This window comes from Crocuta crocuta, unplaced genomic scaffold (genome assembly GCF_008692635.1).
Source record: "Crocuta crocuta isolate KB4526 unplaced genomic scaffold, BGI_CrCroc_1.0 scaffold132, whole genome shotgun sequence".
NCBI classification, from domain to species: domain Eukaryota; kingdom Metazoa; phylum Chordata; class Mammalia; order Carnivora; family Hyaenidae; genus Crocuta; species Crocuta crocuta.
The window spans coordinates 5,570,100-5,584,196 of NW_027528611.1; the positions used below are offsets into that span (position 1 = coordinate 5,570,100).

Below are 14,097 nucleotides of genomic sequence, written 5' to 3' on the forward strand. Positions count from 1 at the left end.
TTGATGCTTTGAAGTGACATGGCTGTAAAAATACAGGTAAAAAGACCATGGTTAAAATTAATGATCTTACAATTAATACCAGCAATAGCACTAAAGGAATGTTGATGGTTAAAATAATTTAGTGTTCCACTGATATTCTGAAAGGAAAATAAACTAACAGCTATGTATTTTGCTTACACTGGCAGAACCAATTGCCTATAGGACTGATCCTTGTTAATGCTTTTGTGGGTTCTCATAGCTTAGAGATTGTAAAAGCAATAAGGATTCCTCACTTCTGGAGAACCTTAAACTTTCTAAGCATTCTTATGTTCTCCTCTGCTGTGGTTGTTAGAACACTTTTTTCCCCCACTGGTTAANGAGAGAGAGAGAGAGAAAGAGAGAGAGAGACAATCCCACTGTCAGCACAGAGCCTGATGAAGGGGCTTGAGCCCACGAACCATGAGATCATGACCTGAGCTGAAATGGACTCAGGCACTTAACCAACTGAGCTACCCAGACGTTCCTGCCTTGGATTTTATTTTAACAACTGATATGATTCATCTGAAAACTTTTTCTTTAAACTCAGGTACTAAATTCTAAACTCTGAAAACTGAGAGGTTGTCATTTCATTCAAATCATCTTTTAGTATCTCTAGGCAGAAGTGTAATAGCACCAGGTTTTTTTCCTTGTGTAAATTATGGAATGAACATATGACCAAAATATGGATGCCAGCAATAGTGAGGGTCATATGCTCTAATGTTCTTAAAATTGCTCTACAATATTGAGAGAGTTGCTTTGAGAGATGCACATCAGGTAGGAAGAGATTACAAAGCAAAGAAAGTATCTTTTTCTCTCCCTTGGGGAGAATAATTACTAAGTTTACATTTTTGGAGTGGAAACTTGCTTAGATATAAAGGCATAGACTATTGAACTATTAATAAAATGGTTAAAATGTTTCATTATTAATTTTGAGTAAAACAGATAGCAATCCAGGTACACAGCTAGAATCACTGGGCCATTGACTAGTGAAACAAAGTAGAATTTGGAAAAATAGTCTGGGCAATATTTGTACTGTATGAGAAGTAAATACTTTGCCATAGCACAGTTAAAGCATGATCTAGATCAAAGAGAAAGAAAACTAAAACTCTTCTTACATGCAATATTAATGACAGGCCTGTGAGAATTCTAGTTGTTCTCCCTGTGTCTACTCAGCAGTAAACATTCTGGTTCTAAAAAAGAGTGCTGTGTTAAAGTATTATAAAACACTTAGATAACACCACAATATAAACAATGACTTCAACCAAAGTTACTCAATGGAAGACATTTCTGAAACCTCACTGGAAAGGGTCTTATCAAGGCTTCTAAATGCTAATATGACCTGTAAATTGCACAGACTTCTGTTAAGGATACATGTTTTTCATGGTAGAAGAGATTGGCCCTGTGTATCTACTTCTTGTTATTAATATTGTTTTCATAGATAAAGGAACCCCTTTAAGTTCCATATTCATGGTCATAGCTATTTGAGAATTACAGAGAATATTCTGACACTACTTGGACAAGTGATGGACATTCTGTGCTAACTATGGATTGCTGATAACTAAGAGCCCATCTTCCCAGATGTACTGCAACTTTTCAGACTTACTCCAAGTGAGTCCCATTCTGTGACAATAGGTAGAATACAAGACATTCTGTAATGCTACAAATTTCAACTTGCCTGTTGTTCAACAAAAGTCTGAGCTTTTGATGTCACTTATTTGTTCCCAAAGGTGTTTTTTTTTAATTTCCAATGAAAACAAACCTATGACTTCATGTACCAAGAGCAGAGATAGTAGAACTTCTATACTGATAAGCACTCTTCTAGAAACCAATTTAACTCTCTTTTCCTCAGGAAACAAGGTCTTACTTGACACTTCTTATTCAATACATAGCAGAAGTTGACTAGGACTACTTATTTTGTGTTAGGTGAAGAATTTCAGGCTACACTTGCAGGATGATGGTTTGGTAAAATTTGCTATAGTGTTTTTTATGAACTTTCCTAATACTGAATTAATATTGAATAAAATTGTGAAATATGTTATATTTAAAGGAGCACATTTTGTTACTCACATATGTGTACAACTATAGAATTTAGATCATAGTGGCTGGCCTATTCTTTTCAAAACTAAATGTGTATGATTTGTAAATTGTCAAATTTATATGGATAAGTTTCTTTTTTTTTTTATAGTTTATTGTCAAATTAGTTTCCACATAACACTCAGTGCTCATCCCCACAAGTGTCCTCCTCCATGCCCATCCCCCCCTCCCCCCACATCCATCAGTCCTCAGTTTTTGTCAGCATTCAAGAGTCTCTCATGGTTTGCCTCTCTCCCTTTCCCCCACCATTTCCGCCCTTCTTCTCCCCCTTGGTCCTCCGTCAAGTTCCTCCTAATCCTCCCATACGTGCAAACATATGATATTTGTCCTTCTCTGCCTGACTTATTTCGCTCAGCATAACACCCTCAAGGTCCATCCATGTTGCTACACATGGCCAGATTTCATTGTTTCTCATTGCCATGTAGTATTCCATGGTATAAATAAACCACATCTTCTTGATCCATTCATCTGGTGATGGACACTTAGGCTCTTTCCATGTTTTAGCTATTGTGGAGAGTGCTGCTATGAACATTGGGGTACATGTGCTCCTATATGGATAAGTTTCGATAGTGTTGTCTTTGATATTTCAGTATGTTTAATATTTTAATGTTCTTCATATAGAATTGCTTTTTTTGCCATTCCTTTTATTTTATAATCTAAGATGAGTTTAAGCTTAGCTCTCTCAGATTATCACTGTTACAACTAGCTAATTCTGAGTAAACTATGGTTTTCATTTTTAAAATTAAATATGGCATTCTTCTGACTGTGATTATACAACTTCCAATAGTACTAACTTATCACTGGCATCTAGAAACATAGTTTCTTCTGAAATCCAGGGACAATATGACTTCTCAACTTCTACAAGATGTTTTGAAGTTTCCACATTAATGGAAATACATTTTCCCAAAGAATGTGAGATAAAATTTTTATACTATTCTGACATGTTCAAATTTGCAATAAATTATGCTGAGAAATCTGAAATAATGATTGAGAATAGACTGGATTTGAGAATTTGGAGGCCACTATTGTTTTTGATAGAAAGGATACTTGGGCGGCAGCTGGGGGGGATCATTACATAAGAGAAATGCAAATGTTGTCATTTCCAGAGGAAAGTAATGATGGTGATGAAAGAACTTTTGGAGGATCTAGAATTACTACACAGTAATTTATATAAAATGCTGTCATTCATTAAAAGGAGTAGTTGCATTGTTATGCATAACCATGAATTAAAGTAATAAGAATAGTTTTAACATAATGGACACTATTCTATTCAGAAATTGAATGGGAGGTGGTGTGATGTAATGGCTGGGCTTCTGGAGTTTGGACTCACATATAACTCGGCTCACTCTGGAGTGCACCACTTACTTGCCTTGTCTTTGCCAAAGTTGTTTAACATACACCCATCATTTTATTCTCTGCATCCGAAGGGATGCAAAGGGTACTCAAATCACTGAGATGATGTGAGAATTAAATATAAATACGGTATATAAANAGCTCACTCTGGAGTGCACCACTTACTTGCCTTGTGTCTTTGCCAAAGTTGTTTAACATACACCCATCATTTTATTCTCTGCATCCGAAGGGATGCAAAGGGTACTCAAATCACTGAGATGATGTGAGAATTAAATATAAATACGGTATATAAAAAGCCCTTGTTGGAGCACCTGGGTGGTTCAGTTGGTTAAGCGTCCGACTTCAGCTCAGGTCATGATCTCATGGTTCGTGGGTTGGAGCCTCACATCGGGCTCTCTGCTGACAGCTAGCTCAGAGCCTGGAGCATGCTTCAGATTCTGTGTCTCCTTCTCTCTCTGATCCTGCCTTGCTCACGCTGTCTCTCTCTCTCAGAAATAAATTGAAAAAGTTAAAAAAAAAGCCCTTGTATAATTCTGGGTGCAAAGTAAAATGCTCAAAATTTGCTCAGTAAATATTAGTCATTTTTATTGCAAGATGGTTTGTTCTGTCACTAGTCCATAAAAAAGGACTGCTGATTAGATTGTGGTAGACTGTGAGTTAATGCAAAACTTTAGATAGATAGTTGTCCTTTAAACTCCATTCTGAATCTGAGATGTTACATTTATATTAATATAATATATAATTTCTAAAAGTAGAAATATATATTTAAAACTACATGTTTACATGAAAGGTTATGACTCATAGTATTTCCATTGTGTTCTCTTTCCTGGACACTATATACTGCATTCATTAGCACTGTATTCTTAGGATAAAGCAAGAGAAAGTACATAATAAAGGGAAAAATCTCCAATAAAATGATGAAATCAGAGTGTGATCCAGGAGTAGGCATTGAACATATTTTTCACAAAAATATTACAGTTATTCCAAGCAGAGCTGTTATTTTTGAGGTTGACTTTGAGTCCTTTATTGATCTCTCAGCCCCCTGTATACTTTGATTTGGACAGTTGGCCTTACCACTTTGTTAGGTTAAGTGCTATCCAAAGGAACTTGAAGACCCTTCATTCCATACAGTTCATGTTCTCTAGGCCTCCTTTTCTACACATATTCTGGACGTGCTTCCAACTCAATGACAGCATCAGGAGACAAACTTGAAAAGTCTTTTCACTCAGGTTAAGTTGTGAGTAAATTCCAACTTCCATTAGTTTATCAGAGATCATCCTACCCATAAGGAAGTAGTACAGGTTATACTGTCCAATCAACAGCTATAATTCTGTCATATCATCAGTTACCAGGGGATGCTGCTTCTTGCTTGAACTGTCCAGAGAATCACACCACTTTCTAGTATCGAAGTACCAGAAAGACTGCATGCCTTCATTTCAAGGTTAAGGTTAAGTAATTTCCCCAAATCTACACTATGTGATGGTGCAATAAGGTCCAAATCAAAGGTGTCTTGACTAGCAATCATCTTCCCTCCACACCCTCAGCTCCTAATATACTCACACAAACATTTGTTAAAACAATTCTGTCTTCATGGGATTGACATGATTACTCCTAAAAGATTCAAACTTTTGTGCACATCACTGCTCAGCATAGAATTGGCTCACGATAGGGGCCCAATAAAATGTTTCACATACAATTGGATGAAACCTTTGAAATACTGAATTAAAATAATCCTTCCAATTAAGGAAATCAAAGTTTCAGAAAAGACTCTTGATATTGAATGTCTGACCAGCAACTGATGATGCAGTGTATCTGTGATGGTGATTGGTTCTCAACACCTAGATTACCCAATCCAGGAACAGAGAAACAAATTCCTTGGTTGGTATTATTTAGGAGGTGGCTAAAGGAGGGTCTTAGTTCCCACTGACTGAGATTTGTCAGTTCCCCAGCCCCCTGTGCTCTCTGTTCTCCAGCATGGTGTGTCTGTGTTTCCTGGGAGGCTCCTGGATGATGGCTCTGATGTTGCTATTGATGCTGCTGAGCCCTCTCCTGACTTCGGGAAGGGACGTACCACGTAAGTGCATTCCTTGGGTGGTGGACTATCATGGAGAGGGGGGAAGAAAGAAAGTAGTTTAGCCCCTGTGTCCAGGCCATGTCCCTTAGAAAATTGTGACATTTTCTTTAATGATTGTCCACCTTTATCATATAGGTCCCCAATTCTATCCAAAAGAAAAGGAGCCTGCATGCTTGCCTCTCTACAAGTGCTGTGTAAGGGGTCTCCATAGATAGAGGCCACTTCTCAAATTTTTCCCAGTGAAAGCTCTCAGGTTTGAGTCTCATTACCTCAGGATCTTGAGAAGACTTAGAATAATGATTTCAAATTAATTCCCAGCAAGTGGTTCCCTTTATTATGTTGAGTTACGCTAGAAAATAAGAAAACTTCTCAGAAAATTAGACAGAGATGAAAAGGAACTAGAAAATTCTCTCCTAGAAGACCCTGTGCTAGGTCTTCCCAGGATAGTTATGTTGGTGCCTCTCTGTAATATGCGAGAAGGGTGTATCAAGAGGTCTCTCCCATGATCTCCTTTCCTTTCTCCTGAACTTCAAAGGTTACAAGGCCTTTATCCCTGCACTGAAGGTTCTCTGACAGAAGTTGGGGCTAGTTTTATCTCTATTTCTCACACTGGAGGAACAGCAGAGATCCTTAGTACCTGAAATGGCACTGTAACGAGAAGCATATATGGGTGTTCTTTGGTGTCTTAAGAATTTAAGATATCTTCTGAGAACCTGGCACAAGTTAATTTTTCATTATGAATCTATGTTGAACCTTTCTATAGTCCATTTCTCCTGAGCCTTTGCATTCTGTGGCCTGAGCCACGGGAAGGGATTCAACTTGTATAGGATAAATTATATGACATTATGGTTTTGTAGGTAAACTAGTCAATATCAGGAATTTCATATGGTTTGAACTATACACCCTGAGCAGGATGCAGAGAGTGCGAAGGTTGTTTACATTTAATACGACTGAAAGAAAATATGCAGGTCAAGTGGATGTTTTGGCTCACTGAGGTATTGGCCTCAAATGGCATAGGCTCATTCTTCATGTTCTGTTTTCTTTAATTAGCCACGTTTGGTTGCCTCCACTTCCAGTTCCTCACTATTCTTTCCCCACTATGTCATCACCATTACTGAGCATCCCCAGTGTACGCACAGACCTCAGCACTATCACAGATCTACAGGATGAGCCGAAACTTAATGAATTTTTCTTTCTTTCTTAAACTCATCTTTTCCTTACCTGTGATATATTTTCCAACAGTAGAAGGAGAAGGAGGTAGTTTGTCTGAAGTTCTCACAAGGCAGTGGAGGGGATATAATATCAGAATAAAAGAATGTTGGAGTGTGAAGCCCATCTTGCTTTCTAGGATCCTCAGACTGACTGATTCACAGAGCCCTGGATTTATCCATTCAGATCACATATTTTTGAGGAGCTACCATGTACTAGGCTCTGCTCTGGGCTCAGTGAATAAATTTGAATGGGCTAAAGATCACTACTATCATGGATTTTATGTAATGGCAGAGGAGAAAGCCAATAAACACTTAACAATGAAAAAATTTCTGACAACAATAAGTACTCTGAGAAACAAAATACACCTGGTTGTGAGGCAGAGAGAATTGGAGTCACCTGACTTCAGTTCAAGTGTGTAGGGAGCGCTCCCTGAGAAAGTGACATTGAGTTGAGGCCTGACTGATGAGAGAAGCCAGCCATGTGAAGGATGTAAGGGACAAGTGTTGTAGGGAGAGAGAACAGAGTAAAGGTCAAGTGTGGAAGAAGTTTGCTGAGTGTAAGGGACAGAAGGAAGGCAGGAGACGCTGGCGTGCAGGAGCAAGTTGGGGAGTGCTCTCCGTCACCACTACCATGTTTCCATCACTCAGGGAATGCCCAACGTGGCCACATCACCAGTGCTTAGTAGTTTTTGATGTCAGAACCTTTGACTTATTTTTTGTTTGTTTGTTTGTTTGTTTATGATTATAGGTATATATTTAGGTAGAGAATATTTTTTAAAGTTTTCATTAAAATTACAGTTAGCATACAGTGCAATATAAGTTTCAGAGGTACAGTATAGTGATTAACACGACCATATGCTACCTGGTGCTCATCTTACAAGTGCACTTCTTAATTCTGGGACTTATTTAGATAAACTTTTACATATATTGAAGTTGGATATAATATCTTCTTGTTAATGACACGATAGTTTTCAATATTTTCATCCGGTAGTTCATTTGCGAACATGAATGTAGCCCAAGGTCTTGCTAAGCAGCTTTTTGGGTTGATTTATTATTAGTTTTGTCATAAACACTGGCCACTAATTTATTCCAGAAAGCTGTGGATTCGTAGACCTCTGTAAACTGCATCAAGAACAGAGTTTAACATTTTTTTATACTTGATCTTCATGGGATTAAAAAAATGTGTTGGTCACAAAATTTCAACAAAGATGTCATACTTGGTGGTGTGGTGAGGAAGAATTAGAAGCCAAAGCTTTAATTTTTTCAAGAATTTGAGAAGTACAATATGTGGAGCAATTATATGGGGACTAGTGACTTACAGGTTTCTCACAGTCTAGCTTGCCTGTCATGAACATAGGCAACTGATACAAAATTATCTTTCCTGAAAAATAATGCACAAGTAAAATATTTACACCTTTCAGACATCCTGGATTTTGGCTTTTCCAGTATCTGCCCACTTTGATTTGGGTAAGCCTGAAGCATTCGCACACCCAAGAGCAATCATCTTTTGGTTAGAATTCACAGTAGCTTTTGATATTCTCTTATTAGGTACTACGAATGGTTTTTGTTTGTTTGTTTGTTTTTGTTTTTGTTTTACTCAGAATCTGGTCTCAGTGAAGAGCCATTTTTTCTAGCAAAATAAGTTTGTTCAGTTTCAAGGTTTTTTTCTTTATCAGATATAATATTGGCAAAAATTTCAATGTAATTCTCAGCTGTCTTATAATTAACATGGGCTTTTCACCACAGATTTTTCAGGGGGTGTAACTGGTTCTCAGCTGGGGACAGGTTTGCCCTGCCTGTTCCAGGGGCATCTGGCAATGTCTGGAGCCATTTTTGGTTGTCACCTGGTGTTCTTTTCTGACATCTACTAGGAAGAGGCTAATGATACATAGACATCCTACAATGTACAGAACAGCCTTCCTACAAAAGATATCTTGTCCAAGATGTCAAGAGTGTTGACACAGAAAACATTGGTTTATACTGTGCTGCTTCTAAAACCTCTAGACTCACACTTTCTACACACACTCACCTTCCAATTCAGGTCTTGGTGGTTTATTTTAGTTTATTTCATAACAAAAAATAATAAGATCGAGAGTTCATAAATNCAGGCAGGGGCAAAGGTCTGTGGGAGTCGAGGAGGGAGGTGGGCGTCACGAGGAAGTGTCTGTCAGGAGGAGGCGTCCGGGAGGAGGCGGTGAGGGACAGATGCTCAGGCTGGGAGGTCAGCCTCTGAGACCAGAACCCAGTGACCCCAGAGGCTCCCACTTGAGGGGTCTCCGCCCCCCCACGGTCTTCCTCCGCGCTCCCCGCCAGCAGAGGAGAGAAGAGCGGTGGGTGCAGCTGGTTTGGGGGTGCGGGTGGAGCTCCGAGGGGTGCCGGCGTCAGTGCCTTCCAGGGGCCCGCGGTGACTGATCGCCCTGTCCCCACAGCACATTTCATGTTCCAGTTTAAGCCCGAGTGTCAGTTCACCAACGGGACGGNCAAGACTCATGATACTGGCTCTTACTGGGCCACATGGCCAACTTTGAGGGAGGCCTGCGTGAGATGCAGCCTGAGACCAGAGACCGGAAGCAGCAAGGAGGCCACCCGGGGAGACTCGCTCTGTCTTCCTCACTTAGTCCCTCTACCACTTCTCTTCTAGTTGAGCCGACAGTGACCGTGTACCCCGCGAAGACCCAGCCCCTGCAGCACCACAACCTCCTGGTCTGCTCTGTGAATGGTTTCTATCCAGGCCTCATTGAAGTCAAGTGGTTCCGGAACGGCCAGGAGGAGGAGGCTGGGGTCGTGTCCACAGGCCTGATCCGTAATGGAGACTGGACCTTCCAGACCCTGGTGATGCTGGAAACAGTTCCTCAGAGTGGAGAGGTCTACACCTGCCACGTGGAGCATCCAAGTCGCCCGAGCCCTATCACCGTGGAGTGGAGTGAGTAGCTTTCTGACCTCATGAGTTGCTTACCCACTGAGGAGGGGACTTTGCTTCCCCTGAGTGTCAGGGTTCTCTCTCCTTACACCATATTTTCATTTCTTCCATGGTCTCTTCTCTTGAGCACAGGTCCCGGGGGACGGGGGTGGGGGGGTAGGGGTAGGGGAGAGAAGTGAGATCCTGTGATAGAAATCCTCTGATAGTTTATAGATATTCTGTGATTTTTTTCACAGATCCTACAATCCTTGGGGAGATAGTTATGCCTGGCAGGCAGAAAAGAGGTTGTCCACGTAATGAGACTTTCCATGGCTCCCGAGTAATGGTTCCCCGGGGACACTGGGGACTAGTCCCCTGCCTCGGGCTGGGCTTGTGCTTCTGGCATCATTGCTGTGTGTTGTTCATTGTGATTTAAGAAGAGGCACATCCTCTATGGTGTAGGGACCTTCGTGACAGGAAGGGAGTTCAATCTTGGCAATGGTTTTTATTATTCTTTCACCCTGCACCAGCTACTTGAACTTCATGGAGTCCCAGGCCCCTCATCCATAGATGCTGCTGTAATGGATTTGTCAGAGCTGTGATACTTAAAAGTTCACTATGTAAACATTGTATCTACAGAATGGGATTTAAATTTTTTTTCTCCTGAAGTTGCCATTTATTCTGCTTCTTCCAGGGCAGCCTTCATTCTTCATTCTCAAAGTTCTCTATCCCAGAGTATCCGTAGAGAAGTTGGATTTGGGGTAAAAAATCACTAAAACTGCTTCTTCTCTCAGGGGCTCAGTCAGAATCTGCACAGAGCAAGATGCTGAGTGGAATCGGGGGCTTTGTTCTGGGTCTGCTCTTCCTGGTGGTGGGGCTGTTCATCTACTTCCGGAATCAGAAAGGTAAGGCACCTGTTGGTCTTTGAGCCTCTCTGTAGACCTTGTGGGTGGGAAATACAGCTGTGATCACGTAAATTCTCTGCATAGCCATGGACTTGTATGAAGCCTTTCCTTCCCCATTTGACCGCTGATTTCCTAGAAATCCAGAAAGCGATGGTCCATGGTTACTGTGCTGCAGCATAAGAGGTTATGGCTTGTAGAGATAATAAAGTGGTTAACAAGCAGGATATCTTGAGTTGGGGTTCTGGGAAAAATCAGGAAGAGCTACAAAAGCTAATGAAACCACAGAATATTCGTGTGACAGAAACTTCATGGGTCACATCTCTCCCTTTCTACTCCCTCTGGCATCAGGTTGTGGGTTGTGATATTAGAAAAATCTAAAGAGGTGGGTCTGGAGTTGGGACCTTGCTTGTGGGGTCAGATTTGCGTACGTGTCTGTTAAGTATATTTTTCCCTTCTCTTTCCCAGGACACACTGGACTTCAGCCAACAGGTAATGCTTCTGATCCTTTTCAGAGATAGAGTTGATTATCCTGAAATAGATGGTGGAGGTGAAAAGGTAGAAATAATGTCAAAGACTTTGGATCTGACTCCTGCTCAGATAGTTAACTGAAGCTTCTTCTCTCTGCTTATGAAAAGGCCTCCAGTGTAAATAGCTTTGGTTCAAGGATACTTAAGAATATGTTCTTCTTCTTACTGTGGTGCTTTAACATGAGGCCCTGAGATGGGGGGGAGAAGAAGCTGCTTGTGGAGGTGAATCTGGAAACAGCACTCTGCTCTGTCTTCTGCAGGACTCCTGAGCTGAAGTGGAGATGCTGACACTGCAGGAAGAACCTTCTTTTCAAGCCTCTTCACAGAGTGAAAATGTTTCCTGCTTGGCTCTTATTCTTCCACAAACACAGTGCTTTTACAGGACCTGGTTTGTCCTGGGTTCAGTGACCCTGCAGAACCCATGCTCCCTGATGGTCCTCTCTACCCCGTACTTGACCTGGAAGCCCCAGTACTGACTGCAGTACCTTATCTTCATTCTTCCCGGTCCCCTGTGAATGCTGCCCTCACAGCCTCCCCTGTATTAGAATTCACCTTCTGCTCATGTATCTTTATAAGCTTTTCTCAAATAAACATGGAGTGACAACCATCTGTTTCATATAGTCTCAAGGGAAAGAAGTAGGAAAAAATAAGTGAGAAAAGAAAGATTGCACAAGAAATCACGATATTCGTTTTTATTTATATTCCAGAATTTGGGTCAGATGTAGATCTGGAAGGTATCTTTTTATCCTTCTGTTTTATACTTGGTCTTTATGCATTCCATAATTAGACATGTTTTCTGGAGCTAGGAGGAAGCCCTAAGGCCCATACAATGCTGGTATCCTACACCCCTTTGTTCTTAAAGACAAAACATAAGTCCCTTTGCACAAGACAGGGGACAAAAAATATCAGAAAGGCACTAACATAATGACATGATGCTCACAAAAATTTTATAATCACTTTGTTTCTTTTCCCTGATTTTTTATTTTACTCATTATATTTTCATCTCACTTTATTTTTATGTAGGCTCCTCCCCCAATATGGGGTTCAAACTCATGACCCTGAGTTCAAGGGTTAAATATCCACTGACTGAGACAGCCAGGTGTCCCTTTCCTTGATTTTTTTATATTAAAGTCTCTTAACCTGTGGAAACCCCTTTCAAGAGACTATGGTGGGCAGTATCTACACGTCTATCTCTATCTGTCTCTCAGACAAACAGCAGTGTCATTCGGACACTTGGCTTGGGATGCATCCTTCCCCATCCTTGCCCTTAGAGCATCAGGACAAAGCCTCAACTCTAGTGGAAAAGGTGTATGTCCGAGGCCTTCCAGTTGTAAGCAGTGTACTGTGTGTACAGGAACATCCTGTATGGATCTTATGTTAGAAATCAGAGGCAATGGTGGGAAACAAGGCAGAAACTATGAATACTCTGAAGTGCATACAAACAATGAAATATTATGTAGCTAGAATAAAAAAATAACAGCCTGCTTACAATCATCTCCAATCTGTGCAGGTATAGGAGAGTTTGTACAACACACAACATTTTGTTTAACAGGATAGAGGAAGAGAATAGGGATGTATAGCTACATCAGTTCCTTTTATCTGCACCCATCTATCATGATCTCTTTCCCCATCATCTTTTAAATCTATTTACTTTTCTATATATGACAGTGGCAGGACTTCTAAAAAATGGTTGCCTTTTGGGCAAAATGAGTGAATAGGTTGAAGGGATAGAAATGAAAGCTGGACTTTTCTGCAAGTGTCTTATTTGATAGTTTTCCAATCTAAAAAATTTCTTTTAAAAAGAGAGAGATATGAGTGGGGACAAGGGGATCAGATAGAGAGACAGAGATAGAGAGTCTTAAGCAGGCTCATTGTGGAGCCTGATGTGGGGCGTGAACTCACAAACTGTGAGATAATGACCTGAGTGTAAATCCAGAGACAGAGACTTAACCAACTGACCCTAAGTCACCCCTCTTAGGCAGCATCAATTTGTGATTTTTCTTTAAACACAGAGTATTAAATAGCTATAAACTAATTATAATTACAAACAGCATCTAAGGAAGAGGATTATTTGTTCTTAGATGTTAACATGCTGAAACTTAATTTTATAAGAAAAAACATATTTTTCAGAAAAGTTTCAAGGACAATGGAGAAGGGATGCTAGTGTCCCTTCACCTCCTCTTTTTATTCTAGACTCCAAATATGTGCCTGGCATGTGGGCAGAAATACTGTGCCGTGCTGTGCCTGGAAAGCCATACCATAAAAAGTCATGCTGTGGAAGGACGTGTCTTATTTTACTTTGTCTTCAGGAGCATGCCATGAAGGTCATACCTTATTTTCCTTGGAGGCTGTGTCATTTTTCATCCATGGAGAACACTAGAAATGTTTTTCCAAGAGGGAATTACCCAATTCTATAATTTAAGTAGTTAGTAGAGGACATTGACAGAAAAGAGTAAACATAGAAATCCATCATGATCTAAGCGACATTCCAACACATACAGTCTTTACAGCCAACTTCCCTAGGAAATTGTCTCTGGTTGGGTCTTACTTCAGTCGGGTACTGGATGTGGCAGGCTTCTTGTGGAGGTGTAGTGGCCAGAAGTGGCTGGGCCAGAGAGGTGGAGGGGATCACATTAGACCAATAAGGAGGAAATCTCACCCAAGAGTCTTAAGATTGGCAGCGTGCTTGTTACTGAGGTGGCTGTCCCATGCCCGAGAAAGACAACTTTGTATAAGGACAGGAATAAAGAGAGGGCACCAAGTTTCTGGGTCTTATTACCATTCTGGCCAAGGTACTAACTTCCAGTCAAAAGGCAGGCTTTCTCCTCCCGGGAGAGTAGCCACGGGCTGGAGGATTGTAGACTGAGTACTTGACATGAAAGTGTTCTAATAACACCACACTCCTTGAAAAGCCCCTGAAATGAGACCAAAAGAAGGAAAGAGAAAGTCCTCACCAAGTTTGCACCAAGGCTCAGAGTCCAGATGAAAAGACTCAAAAAGCCCCACAAAAGGGCAC

The 14,097-nt window shown here is 40.7% G+C and overlaps 1 protein-coding gene across 1 annotated transcript; it reads left to right on the top strand.

Moving 5' to 3' along the window:
- The first annotated feature begins 5,359 nt into the window (after positions 1-5,359).
- On the top strand, positions 5,360-11,688 carry LOC144224022 (DLA class II histocompatibility antigen, DR-1 beta chain-like). The gene is made up of 6 exons (XM_077754829.1): positions 5,360-5,539; positions 9,180-9,248; positions 9,284-9,673; positions 10,444-10,554; positions 11,020-11,043; positions 11,342-11,688. The coding sequence occupies exons 1-6, from the start codon at positions 5,440-5,442 to the stop codon at positions 11,353-11,355; spliced, it is 708 nt and encodes a 235-aa protein (XP_077610955.1). The 5' UTR covers positions 5,360-5,439; the 3' UTR covers positions 11,356-11,688.
- Positions 11,689-14,097: the final 2,409 nt, after the last annotated feature.